Source organism: Marmota monax, unplaced genomic scaffold (genome assembly GCF_021218885.2).
Source record: "Marmota monax isolate L192 unplaced genomic scaffold, Marmota_monax_Labrador192_F-V1.1 WCK01_AAM20220418_F8-fsc00056, whole genome shotgun sequence".
Lineage (NCBI taxonomy): Eukaryota > Metazoa > Chordata > Mammalia > Rodentia > Sciuridae > Marmota > Marmota monax.
In genome coordinates this window covers 6,630,760-6,658,620 of record NW_026695212.1, presented here as the reverse complement: position 1 = coordinate 6,658,620, position 27,861 = coordinate 6,630,760, and the positions used below count along the sequence as shown (strand labels likewise).

Genomic DNA, 27,861 nt, shown 5'->3' with positions numbered 1-27,861 from the left:
GTAATAGGAAATTGTATACATTCCCCTAAAAGAAACATTAGCAAAACTGATGTTAAATCTATCATGCATTTGCTCATTCAACAAAACTTTACTGAATGTATACTATATGTCAGGCACCATACTGAGCACTGGGAATACAGGCATAAACAGGTGTGGTCCCTGTCTACAAGTTCAATAAAAACACCATAAATCTTGTCTAATAATATTAATCATTTTACAAATATATTTACAGGTACACTGTATTTCTCCTCTTTTATATATTTATTTATGGCAATTAAACCCAGAGGCACTTTACCACTGATTTATATCCCAGCCCTTTTTATTTTATAATTTTTTTTAGACAAGATTTCCTAAGTTTCTGGGACTGGTCTCAAATTTACCATCCTCCTGCTTCAGCCTCCTGAGTTGCTGGGATTACAGGCCTGTGCCACCACACCTGACTCTACTCTTTACATCTCTACATTGCTTTATTGCCTCTAAAATGGATGATTTCCACCTATGCTTGGTAGCTTATAAGAGTGTTTAGAAGACAGTAAACTTTGAGAAAAAAAAAGATATCTTTCCTTTTCTTAAAGTCCTAAAATCTTAACATGAAGTTCTTTGAGCTATTTTATAACTCGAGGGAACATGATGAGACTCCACTGGAATTTTTAATGACTCTCATGATTAACAGACATACAACTAAGCAAGCCACCCAGTTGTCAAGTGGTTGTTGAATTAAAGTCCTGACTTTAGCTGCATTGGCTGTAAGCCTAGCCCCATTTGATTTTTTGGCATAGATGCATCATTTAATCTGTGATTTTCTCTAAGTAAAATCAATTGAATTTTGCAGAACATTTCTGCTCTGTGGTTTGTCATTGTCTCCATTCTGCTGCCCCCTTCCACTCCATAGCCCCAGGACTTCTGGGTCTCTAAAATGTTCAACTGCTCTGTGCCATGAAAGAGATGATCAAGGGGACAGTGGAATTCACAGCTGTGCCAGTTTTTCCTGTTGGCTGAACTTTTAGAGGCTGAGTCAGTTACCTCTATAGTCTCACATGATGAGCCCGAACAGACAGAATGTCATCCTGTGAGTGAAACTTGACTCACCTCTGTGCACTTGCTCCCCACAGGAGAGAAAGCTCAAGGCAGAACCAGCCCTCCTGGAATTCATGCCATGAATAGACAGTCTCACTTAGTCAGTGTATAGAGTTTTCCCCATCCAGTTCTCTTTTAGGAGTGACAGTCTATTCACCTAGTGTTTCTGAAAGTATGATCACAGACCATAATCATTACATTATTAAGAGTGCTTATTTAAATTGCATGTTCCTAGACAGCCTAAGGAATCTGGATCTCTGGGGTTTAGGAATCTAGGAATGCACATTTTAAACAAGTTCCAGCAGCACTGCAGGATGTTGAAATGCTCAGCACTAGAACAATTGTTCCCATACTCTGCTGCACATTGGAATCACAGATATCTGGCTCCCACCCTAGCACATTGGGATTCAATACCATTCTAATATGTAGCAAAGTTTAGGAACTACTGCACTAGGGCATACCAATTAATTCTTCCAGTTTCATCTGCAATTGCCTCAGGGCAAATGAAATTCTGGGCCAAATGCACAGGTGAGGAGTTAAAAACACTGATTTTGTGCATGCTATTTCTTGTGTGTATTGTGTAGAAGGCAGTAAACTACAAAATGGGATACTAATTTAAGTACAGGGATGACTAGAGATATTTTGCACATATCAGAAAAAATAAAGGAGTCTCTTGGTGTCCATTCAGCACTGCTACCCCAGAAACTGATTTTCTTCCTCTATATTCTCCAAGCTATATTTCTCTGTGCTGTGAGCTGTAATTCATTGTTGGGTTAATTGTTAGTGAATGTCATGGTTAACAGACATATACAACCAAGCAAGCCCCCCAGTTGTTAAGTGGTTGTTGAGTTAAAGTCCTGACTTCAGTCAGATTCATTGGCTGGAAGCCTAGCCCCATTTGAGTTTCTGGTATAACTGTGTCATTTAATCTGTGATCTTCTCTTCTCTCCCTAAGTAAAATCAATTGACTTTTGCATAATGTTTCTGCCCTGTGGCCACCTTAATGGTTTGTAACCAACATTTTTATTGGGATTGAATGGGAACACTAAAATGAATGGAATGGAATGGAATGGAATGGATTGGAATGGAAGAACACATAATTGTGGGTTATGGTGGAAAACTTTTGATACACTGCCCTGCAGGATGCTGTCGTAATGTGATTCCATCCATCTCAATCTTATTTTGCCTCTCTTTGATTTTCCCAGTCAACAGGCATTTCAAAAGTTCTCCCATTATATTTAAAGGAGATCTATAATTGAAGTGGTGGCTTTGTTGCATACATTCGGAAAACAGAGATGAAAACGAGCCAGGCACGTTGAAATCTTCCTGAACAAGTCATCCCTCTGAGAAGGGCTCAGATGCTGAATGCACAGCTTTCTTTTTCAAAAAGAACCCATTCTGCTTTCAAGTCTTGAGGTGCAGAGCTTTTAGTTCTTCTGCTAACAGAGCCTCTGCTGTAAAAGCAAAAGATATCTGTCTCAGCTTCAACCAAGGAAAAATAGGCCAAGTGTACAGCAGACAAAATCTATGATGACTGGAATGTTGTTTGTCAATGTATTTAATTAGTCTTCTGCCTTGAGGGCAATAAAATTTGCCTTAAAGTAGCAAGCAGATCCTGCTCCATAAAACTACAAGTTGCAAGTCAATGCAAACATACACCTACATTGACAGATATAAATATTTTACTCTGGTTAGAAATATTTTGGGGGGATAGGCAACATGAAAATCACTGAGCAGAGCTGAGCTAGTCAGAAAGAAAAGAGCTACCAAGAGAAATCTAGGCATGTGCAGTAGCAGGATAAAATAGCGATGCCAGCCAGGGCTGTGGATAGGGCCTGAGGAAGCATGGCATGGAGACAGACATGTGAAGGAGACAGGGTGGTGGGAGACCAGCCAACTGATCATGCTGCCAAACTGTAGCACATCAATAACTGCAATTAAACAGCCTTGGATAATGGCCCTGTTCTGGGGGGAAAAAAAGCATTGGTCTCTGGTTTAATTGACTTCAAGTGCTGATGAAAATATCATTACATTTCATAACAAATGTTCTTTGAATTGATTTGACAATCTAGAGACTTTTTTCAATTGACCAACAATTTGATTTCCAAAGATGGAATTACTTTAGATAAGATGTTTGACCCTTCAGGGAATGACCAAATTCTTCCTGCATACTCTTGAGCGATACATTAACATCTGATTCACAATCTATTTTTCTTAGTAATCAAGAATTTAGGCCAAAAACAAAACCATTAGCTTTCTTCTCTCTACATGACCCCTTCCAATCAACCGATGTCCTACATTGAGAGAAGGGCTTAACTCTTGCCTTATTGTTTGCACTAAATAAACCCTCACTCTGCATATTTGCCTAATGCTTAGAAGCCAAGAAAGGGCTTGCTTGCACAATTTGATCCATACTCCTGAATAAAAAATAGCCAGAGACAAAGTAATTCTTTGGTCAAATTACAGAGATTGCAACCAACATACAAGCAGGGTCATTTTTGAAAATTAAACTATAAATCCTAAGAATATATCTGTTAGAAAATTGATATAGAATATCTGAGAATAGGCTTCCAGTTAAAGGAAGAATTGCTGCAGCAAGTCTTTCAACATAAAGCCAGGCCAGGTGTGGTATGCATGCCTATTAACCCCAGCTACTCAGGAGGCTGAGGCAGGGGGATCACAAGTTCAAGACCTGCCTAAACAACTTAGCAAGATCCTGCCTCTCAAAATGAAATTTTTTTAAAAAATTGGGGTGTAGCTTATTGGTAGAGTGACTTCCTAGTATTTATGAGGCCCTGGGTTCAAAACCCAGCACCACAAAAAAAAAAAAAAAAAAAAAAAAAAAGAAAGCATTAAGCCAAGACAGTCAAATTTAGCTGTTAACCTCTTGTAATAACATTTAATCATGCTCTGCAAGTCTTAAAAAAAAAAAGTAGATTATCTGGATCATGTAACAACTTTGAGCTGCACTAAGAAAGAAAAGAATTTCCAAGCTTATTTTCATTTTTACCTCCAGAGAGAGTACTAATTTCCAGGCATTGGCAGAATGTTCCTAAGGTAATCTGAATAACTTGAGTGTAATATTAAACTTGTCTTCTGTTGGTAAATATTGTCTTTGTAATTATAACTCTGTTTATTCCAAATACTGAATAAACAGAAACTTCATTTATTAGGACAGTGATTTTCAAACATTGCTGAATATCAGAATATGTTGATGCATAAGTGCTAAGTTTGTATAATCTCACTATTGTTATTTTGCATAAAGGTTTTATGACAGCAGATGAAAGGAAAATATTTGACCACCTCAAATCTCCTCATCTGAAATACTGGGTTCCATTCATCTGGTTTGGTAATCTTGCAACTAAAGCCCGAGATGAAGGTAGAATCAGAGACAGTGTTGATCTTCAATCATTGATGACTGTAAGTACATCATAAACCCATAAGTTAAAAAAAATGCCATTTAGATCCCCTAAAGAACCTAGATATAACAAGTCATACCAGAAAGAATCTGCTTTGTTTAATCCTGGTTCCATGAAATTAGAAACACTGGGGTAGTATCAGAAGCTACAGTGTACAGGACAGAGATAGTATACATGTTGAATTCAGATTCTTTTAGTGGCTGTTTGGAAGCTGTGTTTCAACAGAATCCTTTGTAATAGGTTCTGTAAAAAGTGCTCCCCCACCCACCCCGAAGTGTTGGGAATCAAACCCAGGGTCTCATACATGTAGGCAAATGCTTTATCACTGAACCACACTCCCATCCCAAAAGTGTTCCTTGATTCGTTAACCAAGGGCTGCCAAGAGACCTGAAAGATTTGGTGCCCACACAGCATATTTGCCACCCCTAGGATAAAATCTGGAGGAAAAGTAAACCTCCTAAGCCATTTCCCCAAAACTGGACTATCCCAAGCTTAAGTTAGCTTTTCAGGTGTTCCAAATATTCACATGAAAAAGCAGTATTTTCACTACACAAAAGAGCCCTGAGTTCATCTGAGAACAAATTTACATAAGAACTGGATACATTTGTGCCACAACTGTCTCCTGCTTGGATTAGGCTGAAAGGAGTCCATAGTTTAAAAACAGCTCTCAAATTAAGGTGAACTCTTCATCCCAGTCTTAGATAATAATGTATGTTCAATAGAGGAAAGAAATCAATGAAACACAGTCCTTTCTATGCCAATTCCTATGCCACACAAAGATGGATTTTTATATGAGCATTCAAAAGTCTCCATTTGTAGCAAGGGGAAGATTTAGGATATATTTGCATCTCTTTTCTAAGATCTATATTAAGCATGTTTTTAAATAAGAAGGGGAAAAAATACCCTCGAAATTTGCTAACTAGAAATTACAATTTAAATATCAACCATGGCTTTCTTATCACCACTTTCACCTAATATATGGGTTGGAAATTATGGATCCTATAGAATAAGGGATATTTCTATAAAGTCCTGTCTTATTTTAATATTTTAAAGAATATGTATGTCCAGATGTTCTCACCCTTTTTGCACATTGTTCAGTGATTCTCGTTGCTTGTCATTTTCAGAACTTTCTTTTTGTAGTAGTCTTGGTAGCCAACTTATGAGCCACAAAGGCAATCCCATCACTTTACAAACCCATTTGGAAAAGACGTGCCCATGTTATGAATCCCAGTTGATGTTTATTACCATACTCATCATCATATTAAATCATGTTTTGTTTCTGGCTTAGGAAATGAATCGATACCGCTCTTGGTGCAGCCTCTTATTCGGTTATGACTGGGTTGGGATTCCACTGGTTTACACCCAGGTATCAAACACTTTGCATGTGATATTTTCTATTTGCCCACCTTGGCACTCTAGCTCCCTGTGGGCAGCTAGCACTGTCCTCTCACTCCAGTTTCTCTCTATTCCAGGTTGTCACTCTTGCTGTCTACACCTTCTTCTTTGCATGCCTGATTGGACGCCAGTTTTTGGATCCCACCAAAGGCTACGCGGGGCATGACTTAGATCTTTACATTCCAATCTTTACTCTCCTACAATTCTTCTTCTATGCAGGATGGCTCAAGGTAGCCATCAGTTTTGGTGCCCTAAGATCCACTCTTTTTTTTTTTTTTAATTTTTTATTGTTGGCTGTTCAAAACATTACATAGTTCTTGATATATCATATTTCACAATTTGATTCAAGTGGGTTATGAGCTCCCATTTTTACCCCATATACAGATTGCAGAATCACATCAGTTACACATCCATTGATTTACATATTGCCATACTAGTGTCTGTTGTATTCTGCTGCCTTTCCTATCCTCTACTATCCCCCCTCCCCTCCCCTCCCCTCCTCTCCCCTCCCCTCCCCTCTTCTCTCTCTGCTCCCTCTACTGACATTCGTTTGTCCCCCTTATATTATTTTTCCCCTTCCCCTCACTTCCTCTTGTATGTACTTTTGTATAACTCTGAGGGTCTCCTTCCATTTTCATGCATTTTCCCTTCTCTCTCCCTTTCCCTCCCACCTCTCATCCTTGTTTAATGTTAATCTTCTTCTCATGCTCTTCGACCCTACTCTGTTCTTAGTTACTCTCCTTATATCAAAGAAGACATTTGGCATTTGTTTTTTAGGGATTGGCTAGCTTTACTTAGCATAATCTGCTCTAATGCCATCCATTTCCCTGTAAATTCTATGATTTTGTCATTTTTTAATGCAGAGTAATACTCCATTGTGTATAAATGCCACATTTTTTTATCCATTCATCCATTGAAGGGCATCTAGGTTGGTTCCACAGTCTAGCTATTGTGAATTGTGCTGCTATGAACATCGATGTAGCAGTGTCCCTGTAGCATGCTCTTTTTAGGTCTTTAGGGAATAGACCGAGAAGGGGAATAGCTGGGTCAAATGGTGGCTCCATTCCCAGCTTTCCAAGAAATCTCCATACTGCTTTCCAAATTGGCTGCACCAATTTGCAGTCCCACCAGCAATGTACAAGTGTACCCTTTTCCGCTTGATATCAAATCAGAGACACGCCGTCTGATAGAAGAAAAAGTTGGCTACGATCTACATACTGTGGGGTCGGGCTCCAAATTCCTCAATAGGACACCCATAGCACAAAAGTTAATAACTAGAATCAACAAGTGGGACTTACTCAAACTAAAAAGTTTTTTCTCAGCAAAAGATACAATAAGAGAGGTAAATAGAGAGCCTACGTCCTGGGAACAAATCTTTACTCCTCACACTTCAGATAGAGCCCTAATATCCAGAGTATACAAAGAACTCAAAAAATTAGACAATAAGAGAACAAACAACCCAATCAACAAATGGGCCAAGGACCTGAACAGACACTTCTCAGAGGAGGACATACAATCAATCAACAAGTACATGAAAAAATGCTCACCATCTCTAGCAGTCAGAGAAATGCAAATCAAAACCACCCTAAGATACCATCTCACTCCAGTTAGATTGGCAGCCATTATGAAGTCAAACAACAACAAGTGCTGGCTAAGATCCACTCTTAATCTATCACGTTCCAAACTCCACACTGCTCCTATAATGAGTCTTTAGAAAATTATTAATCAGTGAATCAAAGACAGATTTAACATGTAACAGCTCAGATATGAGATCACTTTTCCATCAAGGATTAAAATGACAGAGATGTAGTTCAACTGTGTTGCAGCAGTCTGAAACAGTTTGTTATGTAAAGAGATTAGAAGAACACTTTTTTCATAGCTATTGATTTTTTAAGTGTCTATTTGTTCCCATTAGGATTACAATAATGTAATTAAAGTAATAACTGTGCCTGCATTTTTATACCACAATAAGCAACTAGGAAGAGTAAGCAAGGGCAAAGAAGCAGCTTTGGATATCAATCAGATTTAAGCATTAATTGTGTAGTAGTGTTTTAGTTCGGCTCAACTCTGTAAATTATTGCTTGAAATCCTACTAGCTGTTCCACACCATTAAGTGCATCCAATTTTCAAAACCAGAACTTAGACTCAGAACTCATCAGAATCAAAATCAGAAACACCAGGATTAATGATGACATTGAGTTTGCAGGAGTTTAAAAACAGGTTAGAGCAGTAAAAACAGCTTGTCTGATTATCAGTGAAGAATTTTATTGGTTTCACCACCTCCACCACTATCCCTGCTCCTCTCAACCCTCCCCAGGTACATGTGTGTAAGGACCAGAGGCCTGATTCTTCCATCACTTTGGTGAATGTCCAAATGGGAAGTATGTGATAGGAAGAAAGTCAAAGATAATGGCATCATTAAGTCAACTGAAATCTAACAACAGTTTAAAGATGACTCATGAAATAGAATTTTCAAATGTCTGGCCTTCCAAATAGCCACATTGTCATGCCTTCAGATTGTAGCAGATTTTTCCCTGCAGAAGTCTTTTCACCAGTTTGACTTTTACCCAGGAAAAATAAATATGTTGGCATTTCAAATTATACTCCAAGGACTAAAGGCTGTCCTTTACAAATGGCAAAAATATTTTTAACCAAATGACAGTGATTGTTAATTATTTTTACTCACGAGTAAGAAAGAGAAGGAGAGTTAATGGCTCTCATTTCCCATTAAAGAAAAAAGTAGACTTTGTCTTTATCAACATAAAATTCACACAGGTGGCCCAAAGGTAAATCATTCTTGTGTTTTTTGTTTGTTGTTGTTGTTGTTCTTTCCCTGAGTTTTGCTGAGCTTCTTTTTTTTTTATTTTTTTATTAGTTGTTCAAAACATTACATAGCTCTTTTTTTTTTAATTTTTTATTGTTGGTTGTTCAAAACATTACATAGTTCTTGATATATCATATTTCACACCATTACATAGCTCTTGACATATCATATTTCATACATTTGATTCAAGTGGGTTATGAACTCCCATTTTTACCCCATGTACAGATTGCAGAATCACATCGGTTATACATCCACGTTTTTACATACTGCCATACTAGTGTATGTTGTATTCTGCTGCCTTTCCTATCCTCTACTATCCCCACTCCCCTTCCCTCCCCTCCCATCTTCTCTCTCTACCCCATCTACTGTAATTCATTTCTCTCCCTTTTTTCCCCTTTTCCCTCATTTCCTCTTATATGTAATTTTGTCTAACGATGAGGGTCTCCTTCTATTTCCATGCAATTTCCCTTCTCTCTCCCTTTCCCTCCCACCTCTCGTCCCTGTTTAATGGTAATCTTCTTCTCATGCTCTTCCTCCCTACTTTGTTCTTAGTTGCTCTCCTTATATCAAAGAAGACATTTGCTTTATGTCCATGTAAGGTGTTCAGCTGGCCCATAAAGCATTAATGGTTCCTTTCTTCTGATGCACTTTCTAAAATATTAACATCCTTTGCCTAAAAATATTTTTTAAAAATATGAAAAGGTATATTCATAGCTCTGCTAAGAGACAGGCAAACTTAACAGAGTGAGTTTTCCCAATCCAGTGAGTTACATTTCAGTTTCTAAAGAGCTGTTCTAGCCTGACAATTCAGATATTTATAAATCTTTCCAAAATGTAGAAAACCATCTGGACCTTCTAGACAGTATATTACTCAGTTACTTGCTGAAAATGGAGCCTCTAATATTTTTGTGAGATTGTAAATTCACAAACATAGGTATCATTTTAATAACTGTAGATTATAATAATATACACAGGACTAACACCATAAAACTGAAATTTTATATATAACAAAAATATTTTCAAGAATAAGCAGTGACTCATTTAATTTGAGAAAAAACCCAGGCAACCCTCACAACTCACAATGAAGGACTCTGACCACAGCTGTCATTGAGAGAATTACTGACACAGGACACTGCCCTGCCCAGGACTGTCCCTTAGAACAAGGGAGATACACTTCTTTATATAAGTGGATCTCAACCTGCCTATGCTTTAAAATCTCCTAGGAGCTTTACATAGTACCAATTCCTGGGCCCAGCATCACACTGGTTAAGTCAGAATATTGAGAGGAGGGACTCAGGCATTATTGTTTATTTTTTAAGAGCTCCCCAGGTGATTTTAGTGCATAGCTAAGGTTGAAAATAACTGCTGTAAATGATTTGACTTAAATACTAAAAACTTAAGTAAGTAAAGCTCCTACCAATGGTCTCAGAATCTAAAAATCTAGATACTAATCAAATGATATATTTTATATGTTTATAAGTACATAATAAGTATAAGTATGTAATATTTTAAGTATATAATAAGGAATAGGTAAATAAAATTTTATATACTTCTAAGTATATGGTGATATTACAAGTATATAACTAGTCAAACAATATATTTTATATACTTGTAAGTTTTTCCTATGTAGAGGATTCAATGTAAAAACACACACACAGGCTGGGGATGTGGCTCAAGCGGTAGCGCGCTCGCCTGGCATGCGTGCGGCCCGGGTTCGATCCTCAGCACCACATACAAAGAAAGATGTTGTGTCCGCTGAGAACTAAAAAATAAATAAAAAAAAATAAAAACACACACACACACACAAATCAAAGTAAATTATTCAAAAAAGTGAATGACAAGCAAGTCATTTTAGACATTTAAAACCTCTCATCAAGAGGCTATAGAAGCTAGGCAAGGTAACACACATCTATAGTCCCAGCACTCAGGAAGCTGAGATGGGAGGATCCCTTGAGCACAGGAGTTTTCAGACTAGCCTAGGCAACATAGCAAGACCCCATCTTAAAAAAAAAAAAAAAAAAAGCTATTCAGTTCAGGAATATGATAAGAATATTTAATATCTGTCAAATATTTTTAAATGTGATAAGAAACCACCTAAAGTTTTTTCAACAGGAAATCTAGCTTACTAGATAGACAAGAGCCAATCTAGGGTAAAGCTAAGTAAGCCTCAAATTCCAACTTGATGACTGACTAGCCTGCTCTTTCACTTAGCGGTTATGTCTAATAACTGTGAAACCACCTTGCACTTTCTTTAACTATGACTTAAGTCTTCCTCTGCTGTTTAACTTTGTCTTATCATCCTAGCCCTTATAAATTCCTTGAAAGCACAAGCTATATGCCACTCACATGTTGATGACTCTTCAATATGCACTGGTTTGAGTGAGCGCCCAAACAGCACAAAGCTTCTCTGTGATAGGGCCTACACTGTCACCAGTTGAATAGACAGATCCACTTGGAGATCATGCCCACAAAGGAGCATCATTTATGACTAGAGAATCAAGTCTCATATTCTAATAAGTATCTGTCTGGAAAACAATCCACTCCCCTCTAGGCTTCATATTATGAAAGTGACAAAAGAAGGCGAGAATAAAATAGGAATCAACTTCAATCTCTGTTCTTAGTCTTCACAAGTATCATGATAGATTTGTTCTGTGTTTCCAACTGCAGGTGGCTGAGCAGCTTATCAACCCTTTTGGAGAAGATGATGATGATTTTGAAACTAACTGGTGCATTGATAGAAATTTGCAGGTTAGAAGAATTTTTCTTTCCTTTATAAACCTTAACAATAAATCACCTGTGATGTTTCTCATTTAAACAGATTCTGGATGCAGGCCCCTGGACTTCAGAGCATTAGTCACAAATTAAAAAGTTTGACTATGCAGTATATTATCCTTTTGGAGCCTCACAGGTCCTGGATCTCAGTTCCAGTGAAATTTAGGTAGAATTTCAAATCAATTTTCTCTATAAGTTTCTCTATCAGTTTTAACCAGCCTCTTCCATCTAGAACAAAGCAGTATTTTAATTCATTTTTTTATCTGTTTTAATTGGCACCCAAAGATATTAACAGTGACATAAAATAGCATCCAGATACAATCTGATGTGACTTTCCAAACTCACAGCTCACAGACCTCAACAGTCAGTTGTCCAGCAGCTGGACACTGGGAGCCTGGGCCACACAGGCCTGTGTCTCAAATCTGCCTGACATGCATAAAATGGACCCTCTTCTCAGTGAGTTTTCCATGAAGAACCAGCATGAGGACAATGTTAGGCAAAACTCTCCTCAGACTAAAACTCTCCTTCACTTTGTCCATTTGTTTCAAGCCTAACTTGGCTTTTAAACAGGTTCAAACGTTTCACAGAGATTACATTGTCAGTCTATTAGGGTAAGAAGTGCAATGCCTGAATCACTCTGTCAAAAATTGGTTCTGAGAGAGTAATTTATTTATGTATCACTCAGTCAAAGCCAAGGGGAAAGATGATTATAGCTTCAAACAGCATAGGCTTGCTGGTGTGCTTTTCTAAATAAACAAGAAACCAGGGATTGTAAGAAGTGATGTCAAGTAAAAAGGTGTTTATGGGGTTAGCAGAATGAATACTGAGGCTCTCCACCTTGCTGCACTACCTGGAGTTAGGTGGTTGCTGACAGGGCAGGCACTAAGATAATACCAGAACTGTGAACAAAAAAGGAAAAGGTGCTTTGCCTCCCTCCAGATGAGATGCAGCTCCATCCTGGGGCATAAGGACAGAGGGTGGGCAGCTTGACAGTCTCACTTATACCACTGACCAGTGTTCTCCAGTAGTGAACAACAGGTGCAACTCTGCAGCAGCCCAGGTTGCAGCAAATATATGCTGTAGGCATCTGTGCATCCATTCATTTGGACTATGTCCTGTTGCTCTCAAACTCCAGTCCCCCTACTGAAAATTCTTCTCTTTTTTTATATAATTCACATCTGATTTAGCCTAACAATATGACAATGATTTTAGGTCTCTCTTTTAGCTGTGGATGAAATGCATATGAGCTTACCCAAGATGAAGAAGGACATTTACTGGGACGATTCTGCTGCTCGACCACCATACACGCTGGCAGCAGCTGATTATTGCATACCCTCATTTCTAGGGTCAACAATCCAAATGGGGTAAGTGTGTGTGTGTGTGTGTGTGTGTGTGTGTTTAAATCTTCAGTATTTAAAAAATAATGTGATCACTGATCTTTTGACATTGGTGGGGGGGCGAGGGGGGGATTCTTTTCTAACCATGCTCAATAGACAAGTCAGTCTCTATCCTTATGTACCATGAGCCTTAAATAAACAGGTTGAGGCCTGAAGTAATTCATGCACAGCTCTAGAATAAGTCTATTAAATCTGATTTTGGAAAAATGTGTGAATGGGGGAGGGGAGTTTATATATATTTGCTAACAGCAGATGCCAGTTTCTAAGTAGCTTAAAGTAAGCATAGAAAATTTAGAAAGTAATAACCCCCTGCCCCTTCACTCAAAAAAAAAAAAAAACTGTAAAAAGGGAAAATGTTAATGGCAAAACTTTGGCTGTTCCCTGAAGTCAATCTAAGCAGATTGTGGAGCAGATTCATGTCTAGTTGCCAAAGTAACCACCTTTCCTCACTCAGGGTTCTGCTTCTTGTTTCCCTACTTACAGGATATCTAGCTTCTGTCCTACCCCTATAAAGTGTCATTCTTAGCCAAATGTCTAATCTTCAAAAATAATGATGCTGTTCCAAAGGGGTCTGCTTGAGAGTCCAAAGCAAAGGGTGACAGAGTGGAATTTCAGGAGTGATAGCAAATGAGGAAAATGATTTAAGAACCAGGTGTCTTCCAAGTACACCTCAGAGAAGGTTGCCCATGCCAGGCTAGACTTGCTTCTGCTTCTAGATGGCCTTTTAAGACTGAACCTTTTCATCCAGGGTCCTTCCAGGCCAGGTTGCTTATCCTTAGCCCAGCTTATTGCTCAGTCTGTGAGTAGCAATTTCCTGTTGCTGACACTTGGCAACCTGTGTAATTCCTTCTGCAGTGGCAGAGCTTCATGGACATCTGGCAACCTTCTCAATTTTGAAAATTAATAAGAGATGTTTTTTCTCTGAGTTTGTTTTTAAATAATTAAGTATGCTTTATCCTTCCCCCTACTCCCACAACTGCTGAATGCAAAAATATTTAAAGATCTAACTTGTAAAAGAAGTGAGACCAACACCATTGATAAAATCAGGGAGTCATTGTGGTGATTCTATTTAGACACCCTATGTTCCATTTCTAATGTCCATTAAGTTGATTTTATATAATGTTTAAAATGACTTTGAGGGAATCTCAAGATTTTTATTTTGGTCTACGTATTTATACTAATCATTATAATTTCCAATGCCTAACTAAATATCCATGTTCTTTAGAAAATATTAAAATAGGGGGCATTGGGGACATGCCTAAAATCCCAGCAACTCAGGAGGCTGAGACAGGAGAATCACAAGTTCAAGGCCAACCTCAGCGACCTGGTGAGGCCCTAAGCAATTAAGTGAGATCCTGTCTCAAAACTGAAAAGAAAAAAAAAAAAAAAGCCGGGATGTAGCTCAGTGACAAAGTGCCCTTGGATTCAATCCCAAATAACCACTTCCCCAAATAATAGCAAATAAAATATTTAAATATATGTTTCTCCTGTTTGTAAACACAGAAACACAACATTACAGATTTACAATTTCTTAATAATTACAGGGATGATTAAACGATATTATAAACATAAAACAATCTAATATAACCATAGAGCATTATTATTATCAGCTATTCAGGTCTTTTATTTGTTGATTTCAAACTGAGGCATAGAAAGATTGAATAAACCTAAGCTTTTTCATGTTAAAGTAACCTGGAAATCTGGGACAGAAAATAAAACAGTTGAGACAGAACCAGAAGATACATTAAGACTGCAGCAAAAATACATTAGCTATGAGATAGGCCTATTTACCAGGATGACAGGGAAGAGCCCAGGTGAAGGCCAGGGTCTGTGAAGAGGTTTTGTATGAGATGCCTAGCAGGACTCTGCTAGAACCAACTGACCAAAGAAGCAGTTAGGCAAAAGCTCAGTTGGTCTTGATTTTTCTATGAATGAGGAACATAAAATGGGAGGGAGGCTCACACTTCAGAGAAAGCCCTGCAGGAGCACAAGTAGGAAAAGCCAAGCCTTCCCAGAAAGGCCTTTTGAATTCATGATTCAGGTACTCAAGAAAACTTTCTCATCACCTGTGACAGTAAAACCAACCTTAAACTAACTTAAAAGCAAAAAGGGGTTTTTTGGGGTCATACTCAGAGGACAGGCTCGCTTTGGGCTTTGCTAAAAAAATACAGTAAAAAAAAAAAAGCTGGATCCAGAGGCTCCCTAATGTAACCCAGCTGACCACTCCTGTCTTTCAGTTGTGCATTTCTCTCCTCTGGCTCAGTTCTCAGGCAGGTTCTTCCCTTCAGGGGGCAAAACAGCAAAATGGTAGCCAGCAGCTCCAAGCTTGTGGTTCAGCAGACCCTGTGCAAAGGGCACAACTCCTTCCAACTCTTAAAGCTGCAGTACTGAATTTGCTGTGATTACTGAGTTTGGCTGACATATCTATTCCCAAACTAACCACTACTGATAGGGAGGCACAACTGATTAGCCAAGGCTGGTTATATGTTCATACTTGATAAGCATATAAAACACCCCTGCTTCTTTTTTATTTTTGGATGAGTAAATTTTTATTTTATTATTCTGTTTAGAGTATATTTTCCCAACATACTTAATTCAGAAATCAAAGTCCCTTTATCTTTTTATATCAACACTTCAGATTTGTAGTCACAATTCCCATGACCCAAAAATTCTAAAATCAAGGCAATGCCCTTCAAAAATCTAGCAAAAGTACTATCCAAGGACAACCTGAGAAGTTATTCTGCCTCATATTCTGCACACTCAGAAGTGACTTTCACATTCAGCACACTATCCATTTCTACTTAAAAAGGAAATTCTTTTGTTCTCAATATTAAGAACATGTTCAAAGCATGGCACTATTTTCTATATATTTAATAGATATATGTAACTGAAATAAAGTTATGCCCCCTTTTTCTAATCTTAATTACAAATTTAAAATATGTTTTTGCTCATACCTTCAATTGTTTTTCAGAGTTCTACTCTGTGGTAAGTTTTATGCCAGATGCTACAGATAGGCTTAAAAAAAATGAAAGAACAGAAAAAAGCACCTCTTGCTAGGCATGGTGGTACAGGCCTATAATCCCAGCAACTGCGGAGGCTGAGGCAGGAGGATCACAAGTCCCAGGCCAGCCTCAGCCATCATTGCTAAAAAAATACAGTCAGGATCTAATCCAGATCATCATAAGTCACTTCAAAATTCATACAGTTTTTTATTTACTAGCAATTACTCATTAATATAACACTGAGAAATAGAGTACGTGGAAATTAAAGACCTGAATTCTCATAACTCCCTTTAATCCTGTCTTGAAATTCAAAACAGCCAACAGTAAAGGAGCAATAATCCCTAAAAAGCATTAGAAGAACACCAACAAACTCTCCATCCATAACAGAGGATTCCAAATCCTAGAAAAGACAGCGGGAGGTGCTTATGAAATGGATCACTTAAGTGTGTCTTGAGGTGCTTGCTGTAACTAACTGCCTGTTAATCTAAAAGCATGCTCAAGCCTGTAAACTGTCTGTTTACTACAATCCCATTTAAAGAACATTGCTTTATTGAACTTTTCAATCACTACTCAAATATATATCAAAACCTCCTCACATTTACAGTAATCTTATGGAAGGGCTCCTTGAGGTCAATTAAGGATCCACTTAGTTAGTAAAAAGAAGAAATATTCAAAATTTTAAGAGTTCCTTCTAGTTAGGAGTTGAAGAATTTATTTAAAGCTTACTTGTTATTGTAAAACTATAACTATTGGAAATAATGTCATTTACTTATCTGCTTATTCCAAAACTTCTAAGCATATGTAGCAGTAGTATAATTACTTTCTTGTAATTATACATAGATGTACCTAGGGTACACAGAGTTTTTAGAATTGTACCGTAGGTGATATTGGTTTAAATATATGAATATATATGTTGCAGCAAGCAAAGATCATATTAAAATTTGGTTTAATATACTTTTAGGTTGATTTTTTTCTTCAGTAATCCTTTCTTAGCCAACTATATTAAAACATTTTAGCTTTATAAGAAAATACAGTCTGATATATATTAGTGAAGGATTGTGTTATAAACTACTAAAAATATCTCAAACTCTGAATCACCAGCTTCAACAAAAATGTATTCTTAGAAAATTGATTTGGGTTTTTTTCCCCTTAACACACCAAAAAGGAAGGAGACACCTTCCAAAGAGAGGAATGTGCACTCGGCTCACAATTGTAGAACTCCTCGGAGTCTTTCCCAGGCTGATCTGGGGTCACCACTGGTGCTCAGTTTTTACTTTTTAAATGGAATCAGAGGTGAACATAGCTTTATTTCATTTTCTAATGAAACTACCATAGAATATAATAGTATTAGGGTGAGGGTAAGTAAACCTCCACTTTTCTTTGTTTGTCAGCCAGCAAGGGCCAGAACAGTATAACCAAGGTGGTAGCATGAAGCTAGATATGCCTTTTCAAAAGCACAATTGGGGGCTGGGGTTATAGCTTAGTGGTAAAGCTCTTGCCTTGCATGCGTGAGGCACTGGGTTGATCCTCAGCACCTCACCTTGACCATTTGATAAATACTAGACAACAGCTTTGATGGTGATTCTGCACTACAGAAGGTCAAAAATAACAGTGTTCACCTCTAATGTGTTTGAAGAGTACATTTTGCTTTGCCAGTGTTTAAATGCTCCTCTGCCTGTGTCTCTGCCCAGATAGATTCTCAGGCAAAAATTATCAGCTCTCTCTCTAATGTAGTTGCACAATATTAAGTACACTAGCAATTTTAAAATAATAAACCTGATATGAGAACTCACCATATTAAATATCTTTTTCCTAAATTCCTCATTTCACTTTTTTTAAAATGACCTCAATATTATTGTTTGAATTTAAATTGTCAAAACAAACCTTCAAAAGTAGAGTAGAAAAAGAAAGGCAAGCATCATAAGGTTTCATCAAACCTTCAATCTTTTTGAAGCTCTATATTTACCTAATCACACTAGAGAAAAGGAAGTTGTTTTGCAAAAGGCTCACTTTGAGGGCTGGGGTTGTGATTTAGCAGTAGAGAGCTTGCCTAGCATGTGTGAGGCACTGGGTTTGATTCCCGGAACCGCATAAAAATAAACAAGTAGAATAAAGGTATTATGACCATCTACAACTAAAAAAAAAAAATCTCTAAACAAATGCATTAACTCTCTAAGTCATCAGTACTATTTTGGTCTTTCTGTATCTGACACACACCAAGAAGTGTGGAAATGTGCTGAATATCCTCAGGAGCCAATCTCTGCGGTGGGAAATTTCCTGCACCCTGACCAGCCCAAACTTCTTAAAGAGCCCTTCACTAAACCACTGCTGCTTATGCCTTCAGCTGTTTGTCACTGGCAAGGGGGTCTGTGGGGATGACGGTTTTATTGGGAGCTCAGTGTGTATTTTGAAATGCTGGGTTTGAGTTTTTCCTTAAACATCAGGGGAAAAAAAAATACAATCTAGACATCTATCTGTCCTGTAGAAATAATGCACACTGTCCCTCCTAAACCCAACCCAAAGCAACAAGTCTGACTGGCTTAACATTACCTTTTCTTTCTCTCCTTCTCTGACTCTTCTCCTCCTTTTCAAAAACAGCCCAATATATTACACAGCCTTTCTTATTCTCATGTGTCCTGTATGTCTGAAGTGATGATTTACAGTGTACAATAAATGTACATAACAGGGTTGGCAATGTCTGGCAAGTGGTGAAGGTCCACTATTTAGTCAACCCTATCTTCCTTTCCTCAAATATCTCAGCTTCTGCCAGTCCTTATATTCCTCTCCATTTACCCAGGGCCCCCAACTTACTATGAAATTGCTGTTAAGTCATCCCTTGTAAGATTTTAAATGTACAGTGATTTTTTTGGGGGGCACTGAGGATTGAACACAGGGGTGCTGTGTCACTGAGCTACATCTCCAGCCCTTTCTTATTTTTTACTTTGAGACAGAGCCTCATTAATTGCTCAGGCTGGTCTCAAACTTGTGATTCTCTGGCCTAAGCCTCCTGAGTCATGGAGTTACAGACACGCACCACCACACCTGGCTAAAGGACACTTTAACCGGAGAAAATGGAGTGACCTTCAGGCAGACACTGTCATTTCCTTCAACCCTGCAAGAAGTCAATAATGATTTAAAAACCACTTCTGAAAGTTTGCCAGTCATTGGCAAGAGTCCTCTTTATATCTTCTACTGTCCAAAGCTTTTTGGCAGAGGTTACCCTCTTTAAACTCCCAAACAACCTGAAAGGCAAATAAAGTACGATGATCACCAGTTTATAAACTATAATACTAAGTCACAGAGAGGTTACATGAGTCTCCAAAGGTTACACAGTAAGTGTCAGCCAGGGTAACAGCGATCCTGGCTCCCTAAGCTCTCAAAATGAATCTTTCTGTCTCACCAGAGACAATTTTCCTATTCCATCTCTAAAACACAATGGCTACGAGGCATTTTCCATTTGTCTTTCTATCTCTAATTACCTACCTATCTCAATCCAAATGAGTTCCAAAACATAAAACCTCACCTTTTTAGCTGACCATCTATAGTATATAGTAATATAATGAGGGTGCTTACATTCCATCATATAATGTTTCTGCTATAGTTGTTTAAATGGAATTATATTTGGATCTCAGAATTGAACTAACCTTTATATAAACTAAGGGTACATTTTTAAATCAAATAAGAATAAGCAGAAAGTATAAAAAAAACCTAAAAGACACACCCAAGCCCCTCAAATGGGAAATGAAGACTGCCCCTGACCCCCAGCCAAGTACTGAGGATTTAACCCAGGGGCACTTTGCCACTGAGCTACATCCCAAACCCTTTTTATTTTTTAGACAGGGTCTCACTGAGTTTTCTCATACTTGCTATCCTCCAACCTCAGGCTCCCAAATAGATGGGATTACAGGCATGTGCCACCATACCTAATGAAATAAAGATTCTTATTTTATTTTATTATTGGTTGTTCAAAACATTACAAAGCTCATGATATATCATCTTTCATACATTTGACTCAATTGGGTTATGAACTCCCATTTTTACCCCAAATACAAATTGCAGAATCACATCGGTTACACACTCACATTTTTACATAATGGCATACTAGTGACTGTTGTATTCTGCTACTTTTCCTATCCCCTACTATCCCCCCTCCCCTCCCCTCCCATCTTCGCTCTCTACCTCATCTGCTGTTGTTCAATTCTCTCCCTTGTTTCCCCCCCTTTCCCCTCACAACCTCTTATATGTAATTTTGTGTAACATTGAGGGTCTCCTACCATTTCCATATGCTTTCCCTTCTCTCTCCCTTTCTCTCCCCCCACTCGTCTTTGTTTAATGTTAATCTTTTCCTCATGCTCTTCCTCCCTGTTCTGTTCTTAGTTGCTCTCTAAATAAAGATTCTTTTAAAGTATTCTATTATGTGCTCTAAGCTTTAAACCATTTTGTTATCAACCACAGTTATAGTGAAAATCATAACTTTTAGAAAAATTAAGAGGTGGGCATGATGTGTTAGAGATCTTACAGGGAAGTATTAAAAAGAAAGGTCCTTTGGTCATCATGCTGGAGAGTTTGACTATTGCTCCCACATGGCATAAATACCTGAAGGACACCACTTGTCACTTCTTGAGATACATTGGACACCAAGTGTTCTTCCAAAGATCCAGACTAAAAGTATAGAAAGTTTTCAAGTCGTATTTCTTATCCTAAGCATTAATCAAGCTACATGCTTTTCATGTAGCCTTTCCAGTTTGGACACTAATACCATGCAACTCTGTGCCCTCCATTCTCCAAGACAATCCGTGGCCACCCACTGCCTCTGGAAGAAAGTCCAAATCCATCGGCCTGGCAGATGGCTCTTCACAACACACTCCAGGACAATCTTTCCAGCCTATGCTTGATACTGTCCCCTGTGTCTCAAAAAACTTCTTTTTCTTCTTCTTCTTCTTCCTTACTAATACGCTAATTCCTGCCTTATTTGCTCATCATCACTTCCACCTGGTCCACTGTCCTTCCTTCTCCATTTATCCTATTCTGATTTAATGGCAAAGTCCAGCTCAAAAACTTACTTTGCCCCAAATGTAATTCATATGCATGCCTTCTGCCTCCTTTTAAATTATAATTATCTAGTATCTAGCACACTAGGCATCTAGTGCAACAAATTGTTGATGGTAGATGATCAGTAAATTAGGGGGGATGTGAAATAAGCAGATAAATATCATGCATCCACAGCACACTCTCCTGAGGCAGGAAGGTGCAAGAGGTTTTCCCTAGAAGGTCTACCCCATGTCAATCAGTAGATCATTAGCGAGAACACTAGCCTCTTTGCCATTTGTCCATTGCACTTAATTTTTCTTCAGTCTATGAATTAGGAAAGTATTTCTCTCACTGTAGTTGAATGTACATATCCACTATACCAATTTGAAAGTTTTTTTTCCTTTTGAGTCACAAAGTTTTGAAGTAGTAATAATATAAATTATTTTTCCTAGAAGATTGTGTCTAAGTAGTTAAGGAAGGACTGAAGTTGTGGCTCAGAGGTAGATCACTTGCCTAACATGCATGAAGCACTGGGTTCAATCCTCAGCACCACATAAAATAAAATATTGTGTCCACCTATAATTAAAAAATAAATATGGAAGGGCTATGTTCAAAGCACAAAGTGGACCACTGCTCCAGTAAGAGTGGGCAACCTTGTCTTGTTCCTGATCTTATAGGAAAAAATATTCCCCTTTACCTCGGTATGATGTTAGCTGTGGAATTGCCATATGTGTTGAGGCTGACCTCAAACTCCTGAGCTCAAGTGATTCTCCTGCCTCAGCCTCCTGAGTAACTGGATCTATGATGGGTGCACTTGATCTAAACCCAGTCTGGATCATGTGCCTACACCCTGGCAAGGGAGATAGCCCAAAGTATACACAGATTGGAGGAACTCATGAATGTTATCTCAAAAGCAACAGAACTCCCATCACCTGCAGACATTAGAATCTTCTAGTCTAGGCCCAGTATAAACATTGTTCTCACTGCTCTGCTTGCCGCGCATTTTAGATCTTCAACAGACTCTGGATTCTTGGCAAGTGTGACTAGAGAGACTGGTGCCAATATATATCATAGAGCATAGAAAATGTTTAAGGATCACAGTCAAGAATAAAAGTAGTACTGCTCTGTTTCCCCACCAATTTAACATAGAACACTGTCTGCCATGCTTGAGAGACCACTTTGCTGGGGTTTTGGCTCAGATGGACTGGTGTAATTAGTATATTTATCTGTCTTATATTCCAATTACTTAATCTCCAACTCATCACATTATGTATAAACATTATGCTTGGGCTTGGGTTTTGGCTCAGCTGTACAGCGCTCGCCTAGCGTGCACAAGGCCCTGGGTTCAATCCTCAACACCACATAAAATAAATAAACAAAGGCATTGTGTCTAACCAAAAAATAAATATTTGAAAAAAAAATAAAAATTAAAAAAATAAATATGATTGTCCTAAATTTAAAAACAAGAAGTAGTTAAGGAAAATAAATCCCAAATAAGTAGTCAAGATCCCAAATGGAGGACAGATGTGTGTCCTATAAAGAGAGATTGCCAGCTTGACCTCAAATCCCAGAGCACATCCAATGTGGCAATCTTCATAACCAACTGTGCTGTCCCTCCTCTGATGCCCTGTAAAGCTAAATGGATTCCTGTGAAGTGTGACTGGAGATGTGACCTAATGAAATCCAACGAATAGGGTCACCGGGGCCACTGAAGCATGAGTCTGCGTTTCCCAAGTCGCTGTAACAGAATCTGCATCTGCACAGCAGAGGGTGGGTCAGGAGGCTATCTGGTAGCCAAGAGCGCTGCTGGGGCTTTAGAGTAACAGCACGAGGCTGTAATCGAACACCATCCCAGGACACTTACCCTGCTAATCATCTCAATCATCCATCTTTTATTCATAAACACAGGGAATACATTTTCTTTGGTTGCTCCTTTTGCCCTTTCAGGTTATACCTACATTATACCATGGTATATTTTTCTGTTACGTCACATAAAATGTAGCTGGCATAAAGCATCTTGTCTATACCAACACTGGACTGGGACAGCATGATTACTGTTGATCTCAGAGACAGCATGAGTGTTTGTCTTTTAAGGGCAAGGATTTAAGTAGTTCCTTGAGCCCCACTAAGACTAAAAATGCACACAGAGATGTGAGACAACCATGTAATCCAAGACAGGAGTAGACCTTAGTACCAAACAGGCTTATCATTATCTCAATTACTCATTTTATTTCAGCCTTGAACATGACTAAGAATGGTAGGATTGTTTGTTTTATTTTTTAAAATGTTAAAAATTCAACAAGAAATTCTTGACCATAGAAAAACCATCAAACTCACTCCAAAGAAGGACCTAATCACAATCACCTTGATAAAGAGCTTCTTTCCACACTTTTCCTTGTTGAACAGACAGAAATGCAAAGCCTTCACCAGAAATGTTTATGGATTACTTTTGGGAAAGGACTGCCCTGGGCTCTGGCTCATGCCTTGACATCTGTGTGGCAGGCTTTTCATCAAATAGGAACAAATGCTTTGGAGTCAGACTTCTTGTTTGGCTCTTACTGGCTGTTACCATTAATGAATCTCTCTGGGCCTCAGTTTCCTCCTCTGTAAAATGTGAATAACAATAACAACTCACATGATTATTGTGATAATTAAATGAATGTCAGCTCTTAATTTTACTCTCTTGAATTTGGCTATGATTAATTATTTTGGTATGTTTTATGAGTCCTGGGGAAACATGACCTTATTTAAAATATATCTATGCAATATATATTCAAGTCTCTAAATCAGTGATTCTCAAAGTATATTCTGGGGACACCTAGGGATCACCAAGACATATATATATATATATATATATATATATATATATATATATATATATATATTTCTTTTTCTACTCTACTTTTGAAGGTTTGTAAATATATATATATATTTTTTTTTTTTCTTTTAAGATGGACACAATACCTTTATTTTATTTATTTATTTTTATGTGGTACTGAGGATTGAACCCAGAACTTCACACATGCTAGGCGAGCGCTCCACCACTGAGCCACAACCCCAGCCTCACCAAGACCTTTTTAAGGTGTCCTTAAGATCAAAACTATTTTCATAATAACACTAAAATGTTATTTGCCAGCCAGGCACGGTGGCACACACCTGTAATCCCAGCAGCTTGGGAGGCTGAAGCAGGAGGTTCGAAAGTTCAAAGCCAGCCTTAGCAAAAAGCGAGGCACTAAGCAACTCAGTGAAACCCTGTCTCTAAATAAAATACAAAGTAAGGCTGGGGATGTGGCTCGGTGGTTGAATGCCACTGAGTTAATCCCTGGTAACCGTTCTCCCCCCACTCAAAAAAACAAAAAGTTATTTGCCTTTTCTCATTCTCAGTCTTTCATAAGTGTATAGAAATCCCTACTTATCCACCATTTCACTTTCTGAGGTTTCAATTTCCCACAGTCAACTGTAGTCCAAAAATATTAAATGGAAAATTCCAGAAATAGACAATTTATAGAATTTAAATTGCATGCCATTCTGAGCACCACACACCAATTTTCCTGGGACATGAATCATCCCTTTGTCCAGCCTGTCCATCCAAGCAGTATGTGGTCCCTGCCTTTAGTCACAGATTAGCCAACTCAGTTATCAGATAGTACAGTATCTACTACAGTAATTGTGTTCAAGTAACTCTTATTTTACTTAATAATGATCACAGAACACAAGAATAGAGATGTTGGCAATTTGGATATGCCAAAGAGAAACTGCCAAGTACATCCTTTAAGTGAAAGGTGAAAGTTTTTGATTTACAATAAGGTTTCTAAGATCTACAATAAGAATGAATCTTGAACTTATGAAATTGTGAAGAAGGAAAAAGAAATTTCATGCTAGATTTGCTCTTACACTTCACATTGCAAAAGTTACTGACGTAGTGTGCAAGTGCTTAGGTAAGATGGAAAAAGCATTACAATGTATGTGTATGGGTCAGTATCTGCAGTTTCAGCATCCACTGGTGGTCTTGGAATATGTCTCCACAGATAAGGGAGTGGGGCTACTATAAAGTGGAATTTTTCCAGAAACTATAAGATAGGTGATGATGTCATCACTTAACCACTAAATAGAACATGTGTTCTACTTCCTTGTGTTTTTAACATTCCTCAGTTATAATTTCAGATACAGTAAAGAACAATAGACATAACCTAAATAAACAGGTCTCTTTGGGGTACTCAATAATATTTGAAAGTTTAAAGGGTCCTCAGAGCCTGGTGCAGTGGCACAGGCCTGTAATTCCAGCAGCTTGGGAGGCTAAGGCAAGAGGATCTTGAGTTCAAAGGTAGCCTCAGCAAAAGTGAGGTGCTAGACAACTCAGTGAGACCCTCCCCCTAAATAAAATACAAAATAGGGCTGGGGATGTGGCTCAGTGGTCGAGTGTCCCTGAGTCCAATCCCCAGTACCCAACAACAAATAAATAATAAATAAATAGATAGATAGATAGATAAAATAATGAAAGGGCCTCAGACTAAACAGTTGGAGAACCTTGGCTAGACTATCTCAAGTTAAAGTCTCCCTTCCCTATCTCCAAAATCTGTAATGCAAAAATGTCAAACCCATCTCCTAACGTCAGATTCTGCCCCCAATGCCTTCTGTCATTGTTTCAGGCACTCTGAGTCTGACTTCCCTGGCGAGGAGTGGCTGTGGGACTATGAGAAGCACGGCCAACGGCATTCGGTGATCAGGAGAGTCAAGCGGTTCCTGAGTACCCACGAGCACCCCGCCAGCCCCAAGAGGAGGAGCTTTGGGAGGCAGGCCAGCGACAGCTCCATGTTATTCCCGCTCAGCCCAGCTCGCGACCTGCTGGACGTGCCCTCAAGAAACCCCCATAGAGCTTCGCCGACTCGGAAACAGTCCCACTCCCTCGAGAGCAGTCCCAAGGTGCACTCCAGCATGGGAGAGCTGTCCACAATCAGGGAGACCAGCCGGACCAGCACTCTGCAGAGCCTGACCCCGCAGTCCAGTGTGCGGGCCTCCCCCACCAAAATGCCACAGGTCCCCGAGGTACTGGTCACCGATGCTGAAGCTCCAGAGCCCTCTTACGAGGGCCACCACCACGACTCCGCTACCTCCATCTTGAGCTTAGAGTTCACTGGGGTTCAACCCAGCAGGACTGGGCAGCAGGAGGACCCAGCGGGACTCCTGGCCCCCTCCGAAAAGGGGACACCTCCTCTGGGGCCTAGTCCTCAGACTGGTCCAGACAGCGACGAGAGACACCTTTTTCTGTTCGAGGAAGACCCAATTGAGGATAGGTTCCCCAAAAGGTGGAGTCTCCCAGAGTTCCGCGAGTCTAACCACACCTCCCTGGCAAACCTAGGTCCAGATCCCCTGAGCCCCGTGCCCGCCCTGTTGATCGACACGGAAACGTCCTCGGAGACCAGTGGAACCAACTATGGGGTCGGCTCTGGAGTCTCTCCTGATATGCTGTACTTGATGGAAAACCTGGACACCCAGGAAACTGATATCCTAGAATTTAACAACGAGCAAACAGAGGGAATGCCACAAAGTTCTAGGACCTAGTTCTAGCCTAGATTCGTACTTTACCAAAAGCTCAGCATTAGTCCCAGAATACCCAAGGGGCTGGTCTTTTTTTTTTTTTTTTTTAATCACACAATAAGCTACTTAGAACATTGAAGGGCATTAGGATCCTTTTTGAAAACCATGAAAATCAAACAAATTCACATCATCCCCAAATTGCTATCATGGAAGTTATGCACACCATATTGAATTATCCTAACCAATAAGGAGTCTTGTATAAATATATATGACTTAGAAATTCACAGATTATTATCTTTGGAAGGGCCTTATAGATCACAGTCCAATCCCCTAGATACAAAATCCAAGGCAGGATTCTCTCTTTCTTTTCTCTTTCTTTTTTCTTTCTTCCTTTTTTCCCTTCTTTTCTTTAAAGATGGGAGATGTATCAGAATGCCAAAGGCTCTTTTGTATTTACAATATTTTGGGGCTTTCCATTGACCTCACTCCCACTTTTCTATAACTGTTATTATTAACGTTTTCCAATTCTTAAGCTCCATCCATGTTAGAAAGCTTCATTTCTCTTCAATCTTCCTTTTTTTCTTTCCCTTTTATTCTGTTATTCTGTTTTTTCCTTTCCCTTTTCCTTGTCTTGCTCCTTCTCCAGTGACTCACCTGTTTTACAGGTGAGAGTATTTTATAGTATTTTCTCTTTCCAGCTCTGTTGCTTGCTTGCTTCTTGCTATGGTATTCAAAATATGAGGAACTGGCAAAACATCCTACCAATTAATCAATGATGTTAACAGATCTCCCACTCTTCCAGTCTCATTGTAGAAGGGGTGTTGGAGTTGATGGTGACCATTCTCTCAAAGCCATTGCTGTTTCTTTCTTTTTCTACTCTTTGATCTTGGACACTGGAGAAACTAAAGCCAAGAGGATATGAAACTTGCATAATCAATTGCTGTGGAACCAAAGTATAACATGGCTCAAATCTGTTTAACTTGAACTCTGAAACAAAAATCCCAATTGTGTTACAATGTGGGACCAGTTACTGTGTCTAATAGGTCATTTGAAATGAAAGAGGATATTGGAGCTGGGTAGATAATGGGGTCCAGGACTGCATGATGGGGATTGGATATTGACTGAGTCCCTCTTTTAGGTGACCATTTGTTGAACCTCCCATATCTGCAAGGACTTCCTGAGGCTTACCACTCTCAGTATTTGTTGTCTGATAAAGCCTGGCTACCTATGGTTTAAGAAATAAAATCATCCTAAGCTGAAACTTACTGGGTGCTCACAGTGTTCCAGGCAGTGGCATGTAAAGTTCACAGATAATGTCTCTAATCCCCATAGGAATCCTGTGGGATCAATATACTATTATATTCATTTTGAAGATGAAGAAGAGGTTGAAGAAGTGAAGTAATGTG

The 27,861-nt window shown here is 38.8% G+C and overlaps 1 protein-coding gene across 2 annotated transcripts in view; it reads left to right on the top strand.

Annotated features, from left to right (window-relative positions):
* Positions 1 to 27,558, top strand: part of Best3 (bestrophin 3) — a 36,639-nt gene extending 9,081 nt beyond the window's left edge. Inside the window, exons 4-9 of one of the 2 annotated variants that reach the window (XM_046430656.2) lie at positions 4,343 to 4,497; positions 5,785 to 5,862; positions 5,969 to 6,121; positions 11,383 to 11,463; positions 12,700 to 12,851; positions 25,567 to 27,558. In XM_046430656.2, coding sequence (XP_046286612.1) covers positions 4,343 to 4,497; positions 5,785 to 5,862; positions 5,969 to 6,121; positions 11,383 to 11,463; positions 12,700 to 12,851; positions 25,567 to 26,479 — 1,532 coding nt within the window. In that variant the 3' untranslated portion in view covers positions 26,480 to 27,558. Of the gene's footprint in view, positions 1 to 4,324; positions 4,498 to 5,784; positions 5,863 to 5,968; positions 6,122 to 11,382; positions 11,464 to 12,699; positions 12,852 to 25,566 lie in introns of those variants that run through there. The other variant, XM_058574615.1, reaches the window with a different exon arrangement.
* The last annotated feature ends 303 nt before the right edge of the window (positions 27,559 to 27,861 follow it).